A 10,000-nucleotide genomic window follows, 5' to 3' on the forward strand; every position below is an offset into this window, starting at 1 on the left:
AGGTGCCAGGTCAGTTCCCTCCCCTGGCCTAGTTACAGACTAATCCAAATCGAGGGCCATGTCATTCCACTGTATCGAATGAAAAAAGATACTGTGTGAAAAGCGGGGAGACAGGGAGGCGGAACAGAGTGCTTGTCAAATCCACGGCAGTGTCTCCTCCCCTGTGGCTAACTCTGTTCACTCTTTGCTGTGCTTCTCTGTTGAACCTACCAGTCTGATTAGACCAGTCACTCCAAGCAAACCATGCTCAGTGTAAAGTGTGGTACGTGGAACGGGCCCAGAGACGAGATCTGACAACCTGTGGGCTCCTCTCGAGCCAAACCACAGAGCTCACGCTTACGTTATGCCAGCCGTGCCCTCATTTATACGTTCTGTTCATCCAAACTGGCACACCTCGCCAAAGAAAACATACAGTCATTAATGCATGTGTAGGAGCTTACGTTCCTTCAAGCTGCCGCGTTTGGGATTTGAACCCACAACTCTCTAGTTATTAGGTCAAATCTCTCACTGCATCTTTATCAACTCTTAGTGTTGCACACACTCTGAAAGGTAGTGGAATGTCTTCTCTCGGTGAGGTCATCGGCAGACCAGCCGCGACCTGTCTGCTTGTTTTTATTGGCTCCCCCTCTAACAACATCATGATCAACGTTTAAACACGTCTCACAAATGTTTGGCTTCTTATCGCCGAGATACTGATTTTGTTTGAATCATCACTCGTTTGGTTCTGATTGTTCTCTGATTGCATTTAGGTGTTACACAGAGATTGACGCATATTTGCCTTGAGTGTAACGTATCAGATGAGGTTTGTGGTTGGAGTTTGTTTAGTGGTTCACTCTATACACTCACGTGTCTCTTATACCACATGTCTTGTTTGCGTTTATGTTTCAGTTTTACACATGTGACATGATTCAACTCAACTGAAAGCCCAAACCCTGGATGAGTTGACTTGGGTTCATTCATGACACTGGGTTATGAGGGAGATTCTGAGGGCAGGGAAATCAGTAGGAATGGGAGAGGAGTGGTAAGTGCACTGGTGGAGGTACTGTTTGCTACAGTGGGCACAAAAATGTGGTCTACCTTATGGATGTCCTCTTTCTCTTGCCGTAGAGCTTTGACCTGCTTGTCGAGGGCCTTCAGCTTGGAGGCGGAGCTTTCGTAGTCCTGTCGCAGAGTCACCGCCTCCTCCAGCTGGTGTTCGAGCCTATCAGAGTCTGCCGTGGGGAAGAAGGGAAATCAAGCAAAGCTTTAGCTGGGATGCTACTGTTCAGTGTGACCTCACACAAAGCTAAAAACTGGAGGTGAGCTGAGGCAGAAACTGAGTGACTCGCCAATGATTCACAGCCCAGACAGGAACTTTGAATTCAGTTATTTTCCACAATGGTTCTGCCTGAATGATGATTAACAAAAGGCTCGTTTAGAAACTTGGCAGCTGCGTTTATTTCGTGACCTTAGGTGACACATTAGACGAGTTTAGGAGTGTGTCTGTGTCGCATCAGCCTGTTCTTCACTCACCAGCCAGCTTCTTCTTGAGTCGATCGATTTCCTCGTTGAGTTTTTTCATCTCTTTGTCCCTGCTGAGCGTGCCCGTCCCGCGGCCCGAGCCATGCAGCGCCTGGGTGGATTCTGGGTAAAAATGACAGAGACAGCAGTACATTATGAGATGTCCAGAATGAGATGTCCAGCTCTTCTATTTCAGGCTAGACTTTTGTCAGACGGTTATGAAAGAAGCAAACTGATTCCTTCTTCCTAAAAATGCCCTCTCTAAAAGCAAGCGGAGACCCATCAGACCCGCGACCCCGGAGACTGATACGGGACTTCGCCTTTGGGCCCAGTACTGTCTGCGGTTCTTTACCCTGGAGTTTCCTGCTGAGCTCCTGTTTCTCCTGCTCTAAGCTTCGTATCCTCCTCTCAAAGGCCTCCACCTGCAGGCCTCCGTCCCCCTCACACAGGCCGTCGCCCTCCCCACCGGCGACCCGCCGGATGTTGCCGCGGTCGGAGAAACAGCTGTCTGTGGTGTAAGTGAAACCGACGAAAGGGAGGTGCTGCCCAGAGAAGCCCGTGTGTGACACCGGAGGAGCGATGTCCTGTCGGGGAGACGCGGAGAGAAACGAGAGGTCAGATCAGAACGTTGTTATCCTGGCTAAGATTCCAGAAGTTTCCATTTTAAGATCATAATAAACACCACTATTTTAATAAACATTCAGCGCACACAGGCTGGAGTTGAAACAAACACGGCAGAGCTCATTCACTTTGACCGCTCTCACTGTGACATATCATCAGAAGAGAACCTGATGCCTGGGGTTTGGCGGTACCGTCTTTGTGCCAAAGGAAAGTAAAAGGCAAAGCAACCAAAAGGATTTTAGGATTAGACCCAAAGTCTGACAATACACTGATGATGTGCCCCTGCAGAACAGACTTAAACCCAAAAGCATTTCAGAGGTATGTGACCTCCGACACAGAAAACATAATGTTCTAGCACTACCAAAGTGCTTTTGAAAACTATCTATTAGAAAAAGAAAAAAACAAAACAAAAAAACAACTTCTTAAACTCACAGGGTTCTTCAGCACGTCATCGTCCACGTCAAAGTTGGAGGTGTCGGAAGGGGAGCTGACGTCGGGAATGTAGGGCGCCTCGGTGTTGCGGATATTTTCCCAGTCGATGCCGGTGAAGAACGGATGCTGCTTGAACTCCTCGATGCCGTTCTGGCCAAGCCGGCGTTCCCGACTACAGATGAGACGCTGGATCAGGTCCTTGGCGTCCTCCGACACGTCGGTGATGTGGGAGGGAAACTGGAAGCGCTCCTGTTCAGGAGAGCAAAGCAAGGTGGGATACTTCAGACCTCCACAATCTGTGACATTTGCCAAGGTCAGGCGCTGAGGGTACCCATGTGTTTGAGGCACTCAGCACACAAGAGTGGTTCTCTGTGTGAGCAGTTTGCGGGAACAACTTGTCATGACGTACAATAGGATTCAGTTCTGACACAGTCAAAGGTAACGGTTGAAAAATGGGAAGTACTTTTGCAGAGCGCGTTTAAGCGTTAACATAGAACCTGAGCATTATCCACCTGAGTCCATTTCACTCCACATCTAAGTCAAGGTTGTAGGGGATATATTCTTATCAGAACACTGCATTATCCTTCTGACATTTTACCTGTGCTGCTTCCTCAAGAGTCCATTATAAGCAAATAATCAATTACCAGGGCAAGCACTCCAACTGTAGCTGAGCAAACACTATTCAAATGTCGATCACATGGCCCCGTTCACGTCTCAGCCAACACACCACTGCTCTCTGACCTCAGCAGAGAGTAGGTGGGGCAAAAGGGCGTGGCCATTGTCCTGTTTGACCAAGAAATCTATTCAGTTCTTCTGACAAAACACGCGGTGCTGCGTGTGCCGCACAACTCAGAGACCAGGAGATTAGGGTCAAACGAGTTCTGAAGTATTCAAATGGCTGCACCTTGTCCCACTTGTCCAACAAGGCTCCTTTACCTAGTGTCCTTTTCCGCTAGACTAACTTACTAAAACTCTGACAGGACCTATTGTGTTAAAGAAATGACAAATATCACATGAATGCCTTACAGAGTCTTCACCGAAACTGGCATTTATGCTGCTACCTCTGCCCTTAGGCCAAGTTTAGAGGTCAGACAATCACAGAGGAGAGCTGGAACAAGGCTCAGGTATTTAAATACTTTGTTGTCCTATGACTGTCAGTCAGTCCTGGCTCAAAGGGTCTCAAGTGTATCAAGTTTAAAGGGGCAAACACTGAGAACACAAAACACTTACACACACACACTCTCTCACGAACACACGCTGAGCTATGACATGATTCCCGCAGGACCTGTGGCTTCCTGACTTCCTGACTGTTGCTTCAGTAGGACAAAGTCTCACCTCGTGGTTCATGATCTTGCCGTAGGTCTCTACCAAGGACTCGGCGTAGAAGGGCGTTTCTCCGTACAGCATCTCGTACATACACACCCCGAGAGACCACCAGTCACACTCTGGCCCGTACTTCCCCATTCCGTCCTCCATCGCCTGCAGGATCTCTGGGGAGATGTAGTCCGGCGTTCCCACGGCAACCGAAGACTGGACCTGAGGCGGGCGGGGGGGGATGATGTTACAAAGCAGACACCAGAGAAAAACATGGAGGACAGAAATGACTGGATTCCATTTAAGTCACGGGCTATTTCAAAGCAAAGGATAACACTTTATATCGGCCCTGTGAAGGCGCAGAGAGCAGAGTTTAATCATTAATGAGCAAATCAGGAGAGTGAGAACAGGTCTTTCAGGCTGGCAAGCACACTGTGAACACAACCCTCATTCAGAACACCAACCATGTTTCATATTTGAACCTGCAGTTAGTTGTCTCTCCTGTCCCTCAATCCTACCAGCTTGGCTCATAACTGCGCATGTATGAGAGAGCAGAGAATGAACTGACCCAAAAAAAGAAAAAACCTTCAGGGGAAAAATGTGTCCAACCATCCCACTCACAGCAGGAAACATACCCACTGATAATCCTCACTGATACTGTCTCATCTACCAGCTAAGACACGTGCAGTGAAAAAGGCTCTACAGGTAATATCAGCTATAATTTTAATCTGTTAAATGTTTTTCAGGCAAAAGTAATCAGAGACTGAGAGATTAGTTCATAGATCATGGATTCCTAGGACACATCAATGCCTGTTGTTATGGAGACACTGTGAGCAGAGAAAGCATTTCTACACACACACGCCTGCAGAATTAAGCCTGTCTCTACTTCAGCTCATGTTAACGGTGGTTGTGAGACAGGGTGAATTTGACAGGTAGACAGAAATGCAGTGCATACCCCGAAAACCCCAAAAAATCATCACACAGTCAATTTCACACAGAAACGAGCAAACAAGAGTGTGTGTGTGAGTGAGAGAGAGAGAGAGAGAGAGGGGGGCGAGAGAGAGAGCGAGAGGGGGGGGAGAGTGTGTGAGTGTGCAAGACAGTGTCTGGCAGAGAAAGAGAGAGAGAGAGAGACAGTGTGAGTGTGAGAGAGAGAGAGAGAGAGAGAGAGAGACAGTGTGAGTGTGAGAGAGCAAGAGAGAGTGTGAGTGTGAGAGAGAGAGAGAGCATGACAGACAGTGCGAGTGTGGAGGAGAGAGTGTGTGGCAGAGAAAGCAAAAGAAAGAGAGAGGAAGAGAGCGAGAGAGAGAGAGCTAGAGGTTACTGGGGCATGAAGGAGAGCAGTGTGCAGTGGTAAGAGACAACACTTTTCTTCAACATCTCTTGTCCCTGACCCTGAGGATTGTCTTTAGCTGTGGGGCTGTAGGGGCAGTTTGGCCAGTCTGTGTGTGTGGCCTGAGGACTGGCCCATGTTCACTCTGTGCTATTCTCTCTCTGTCACGCTACTGTACACACACGCACGCACGCACGCACGCGCACACACACACACACACACACACAGACACACACACGCACAGACACACACACGCACGCGCGCGCGCGCGCACACACACACAGAGACACACACTCGCGCGCGCGCACACACACACAGCTGCTTCTGTTAGCCTAAGCTGGACGACGTCACTCATTTGCATTAGGTCCTTTTACAAAAACAATACAAATCAGGCAGACAAACACATTCTGAACCCTGATGAAATCATCCAATCACAATGCAAGTCATGGCAAACAACCAACCAATCAACTGCTGTGGTTCACTGTCACCCGCCTGTTCTTTTGTGTATTTACATCAGGTACTTAATCTACTGCACACACTGACTCTCAAAGCAGCTGCACCAATCACAGATCTACGCCTTCAAACACGCACAACAAAAGCATTGGCCTTGATAAAGGACGAGAAAAAAATCTCACTGAAATGTCCTAGTCATCACTAACAGGGACTAATACCAACTCTGGAAGACAGTTATAATCAGCTCTGCTCCCTCTCCAATCACGAGCCCTGGCTTCACTCTGATCACGTCACATCTGTGTGCCGCTGATACAGTGAACACAAAACATCTGCACTGCTCCACTCTCCCACTGCTCACAGAAAATGAAAGGAAATCTTGGCCTGATGTTATCAGTGCCCCCTGGCCAATCATCACTCTACAAAACAGGAAAGCTACAGCGTGTGTGTGTGTCTGTGTGTGTGTTTGTGAGCGCATGTGTATGAGTGTGTGTGTGTCTGTGTGTGTGCGTGTGCGTGCACATGTGCATGAGTGAGTGTAAGTGTGTGTGTGTGTGTGTACGTGTGTGTGAGTGTCTGTGTTGCTCCAATTAATCTCTGCCCTATGTGGAGCTCACAGCTGAGCCAAACCCTGCTCTATTACCGTCAACAAAGTCTGTGCTTACGTGAAAGAGAGCTTTGACCAATCAGGCACAAGAATAGCCAGCCAGGACACCAAACTGGCCAATGAGCTTTGAGTATGAGAGATATAGCGAGTGAGACACTAGTATTGGCTCTATTTCCTCACAATAAAAAAAAAAATAAAGAGATCTGATTGGGCGTTTTCTGGCGCTGATCTACTCACCGTGCCGTCCTGCATCATCCTCAGGCAGGAGCCGAAGTCAGCCAGGCGAATGTGTCCGTTCATGTCCAGCAGAACGTTATCTGGCTTAATGTCCCTGCAACACAGACACAGGCAAAGACTGAATAAAGCAGGCAACGCTAAGAGCAGGAATCGAGTTTGAGTTTTTTCCAGTCACAGATTTAGAGCCACTGAGAAACAACCATTCACACATCTGAAGTGGGACTTCATTGGCTGATGTCCCTTACACGGCTCTTACCTTTTTTTTATAGAGGGCACTTTGTGTGTTGACTGACAACAGTCATATCCAATCAGTGAACATTAAGGAAGAAAATCAGTGTCACCCTGTACTCCAGAATAGCAATACATATTAGTCAATGCATCAATCACTTGTTTGGGGGGAAACAAAGTGTAAAAACTAGCACACAGCCAGGAGAGACGGCCTTCCAGTCTGTCTTCATAAACCTGCCCTCACTAGAGCTGATCAGACAGCTCTGTGCTTCTGACACGTCTCTTGGAAAATGTACCAGATAAATCAGAGTGACTGGGCCTTGTGCCAGTGCTCTTACATTCACCTTCTGTTCTTTTCTACTAAAGGCACTAAAACCCTAAGTGTATTTCAACATACTGTATTTGAACCAACAAACACAAGTCAGTGTGACTTCCCATGCATGCAGCAAGTAGTGCCCAGCACAGCAGGGGCACAGGGAGAGAGGGCATTAAGGGGCACAGGGAGAGGGGGCATTGAGTGGCACAGGGAGAGAGGGCATTGAGTGGAACAGGGAGAGCGGGCATTAAGGGGCACAGGGAGAGCAGGCATTGAGTGGCACAGGGAGAGGGGGCATTAAGGGGCACAGGGAGAGGGGGCATTGAGTGGCACAGGGAGAGAGGGCATTAATGGGCACAGGGAGAGAGGGCATTGAGTGGCACAGGGAGAGAGGGCATTAAGGGGCACAGGGAGAGGGGGCATTGAGTGGCACAGGGAGAGAGGGCATTGAGTGGCACAGGGAGAGCGGGCATTGAGTGGCACAGGGAGAGAGGGCATTGAGTGGCACAGGGAGAGGGGGCATTAAGGGGCACAGGGAGAGAGGGCATTGAGTGGCATTGAGACAGGGCCCAGTACTGATATACAGCTAACACATACTTATCCCAAGTCGCTGCTGTTTGTCAGGGTGGCACTCTCTGACCAACCGTGCCCCACTGCCCATACAAAACAGCCTGGCATTGTCTCTCCACTCCTCCTCTTCCCCCTCTCTCTCTTCCCTTCAGGCAGAGAGAGAGAGAGAGAGAGAGAGAGAGAGAGAGAGAAAGAGAGAGCGAGAGCGAGAGCGAGAGCGAGAGAGAGAGGAGGAGGGGAAGGGGAGGGGTGCCGCGGCCTGGCGTGGTGCCACACACACAGTGCCCTCTGTTTTACATTACTGGCACCATGCTGGGCACAGCAGGCATCGCACAAACACAGTGTCAAAACCCACCACTCCACCACAGACAATCAGGCCTATCCACACCTAAAAATGACAACACACACACAAAGACGCACAAACAAACCTAAAACACAAACAAGCCCCATTCATAATCACACTCGGCTTGGGCCACACAAACCGCGGAACACCACACAGTACACGACAAAGCCCCCAGAACACCACGCCAGGCCTCCACGGGTCCCCCCAAAACAGCCGTCACGTTAAACGCGGATGAGATACGGTTCTGAGGGAGGTTTTTCATTGGCCGTGTGAGTGGGGCTGGCAGTGATTCTGTGTAAGAGGGAAGCAGTAGTAGGCAGGCTTCCTCTTTCCCTCTCCGAGGAATGCGGTGGAAGGAAGAGGGGCTGGGCCTGGCCGGATGGCTGCCCAGGACTCACTCCCCGCTGGGCAGCACTGGCAGGAAGGGCTCTCTCCATATGTGCCCCACTGGGGCTGAGTCTAATCTAGTCATCTGTACGCACTGCTCCCCTGTACCATACAGAGTCTCTCAGCACACTCATACAGACCAGCTACCACCATGACACACAGACAGACCCAGACACAGATAAATATACACACACACGCTCATACAGACACACACACACACACACACACACACACACTCATACAGACCAGCTACCACCATGACACACAGACGGACCCAGACACAGATACACACATACACACACTCACTCAGACAGACCAGCTACCACCATGACACACAGACAGACCCAGACACAGATACACACATACACACACACACTCATACAGACCAACTACCACCATGACACACAGACAGACCCAGACACAGATACACACATACACACACACACTCATACAGACCAACTATCACCATGACACACAGACGGACCCAGACACAGAAACACACATACACACACACTCAGACAGACACACACACATACACACTGACCTGTGTACATAGTGCTGCTGGTGAATGGAGTGAATAGCCAGGACCATCTCTGCCATGTAGAACCTGGCCATGTCCTCCGGGAGTCTGTCCTCAAACTTACTCAGCAGTGTTAGCAGGTCTCCTCCAACATAGTAATCCATCACCAGGTACTGCAAAGTGACCAACATAGTAAGCCATCACCAGGTACTGCAAAATGACCAACATAGTAATCCATCATCAGGTACTGCAAAATGACCAACATAGTAATCCATCACCAGGTACTGCAAAATGACCAACATAGTAAGCCATCACCAGGTACTGACCAACAAAATGCAAAATGAGCAACATCCTATTAGTACTGAGGACTCCACCTTGTCTCGTAGTCACTCAGATCCACACTGATGGAAATCTCATAGACATTTACCGTTTACCCTTAAAGCACAGCTGGGCAGACCTGTCATTTTACTAAAGCTCAGGATTCAGCAAGGCTTGTGAACGGCATGTGATATTTGTGATGTCGTGTGTGTGTGTGTGTGTGTGTAGGCAGCAGTCCCAGTGATAGTTCAAAGGAAAGCGGGAAAGATGGCTGATCGGTGACTCTAGGGTGGACAGAGGTTAATCTCTGTGAGCAATGTGTGATAAACTGATGTGTGTGGTCTGTGATGTGTGTGTGTGTAGGTGCATGTGATGTGTGTGTGTGCGTGTGCGAGTGTAGGTGCATGTGATATGTGCGTGTGCGAGTGTATCTGTGTTGTGTGTGTGTGTGTGTGTGTGTGAGTGTGTGTAAAAAGCTCTCACCAGGTAGTTATCATCTTGGAAAGCGTAGTGCAGTGTGGTGATCCACTGGCAGTCTCCATACACCAGCACGTCTCTCTCCTCTCTGAAACACGCCGTCTGAAACAAAGCAGTCGCTCATTCTCACACCAGTCCTCCGCCTTAGTACACTTCACTGGGTCTCACACAGACCAACTGGCCTCCGCCTTAGTCCACTTTACTGGGTCTCACACAGACCAACTGGCCTCCGCCTTAGTCCACTTTACTGGGTCTCACACAGACCAACTGGCCTCTGCCTTAGTCCACTTCACTGGGTCTCACACAGACCAACTGGCCTCTGCCTTAGTCCACTTTACTGGGTCTCA

At 49.2% G+C, this 10,000-nt stretch overlaps 1 protein-coding gene across 2 annotated transcripts in view; it reads right to left on the minus strand.

Moving 5' to 3' along the window:
* Nucleotides 1-10,000, minus strand: part of cdc42bpb (CDC42 binding protein kinase beta (DMPK-like)) — a 57,670-nt gene that overhangs the window by 23,958 nt on the left and 23,712 nt on the right. For both annotated transcript variants that reach the window (XM_030770377.1, XM_030770378.1), the window contains exons 4-11: nucleotides 9,660-9,755; nucleotides 8,883-9,031; nucleotides 6,495-6,588; nucleotides 3,889-4,089; nucleotides 2,554-2,802; nucleotides 1,853-2,084; nucleotides 1,513-1,623; nucleotides 1,078-1,211 (exon numbers count right to left, since the gene is read on the minus strand). In XM_030770377.1, the coding sequence (XP_030626237.1) occupies nucleotides 1,078-1,211; nucleotides 1,513-1,623; nucleotides 1,853-2,084; nucleotides 2,554-2,802; nucleotides 3,889-4,089; nucleotides 6,495-6,588; nucleotides 8,883-9,031; nucleotides 9,660-9,755 (1,266 nt within the window). The remainder of the gene's footprint in view (nucleotides 1-1,077; nucleotides 1,212-1,512; nucleotides 1,624-1,852; nucleotides 2,085-2,553; nucleotides 2,803-3,888; nucleotides 4,090-6,494; nucleotides 6,589-8,882; nucleotides 9,032-9,659; nucleotides 9,756-10,000) is intronic.

The sequence above is a fragment of the Chanos chanos genome, chromosome 4, assembly GCF_902362185.1.
Source record: "Chanos chanos chromosome 4, fChaCha1.1, whole genome shotgun sequence".
Lineage (NCBI taxonomy): Eukaryota > Metazoa > Chordata > Actinopteri > Gonorynchiformes > Chanidae > Chanos > Chanos chanos.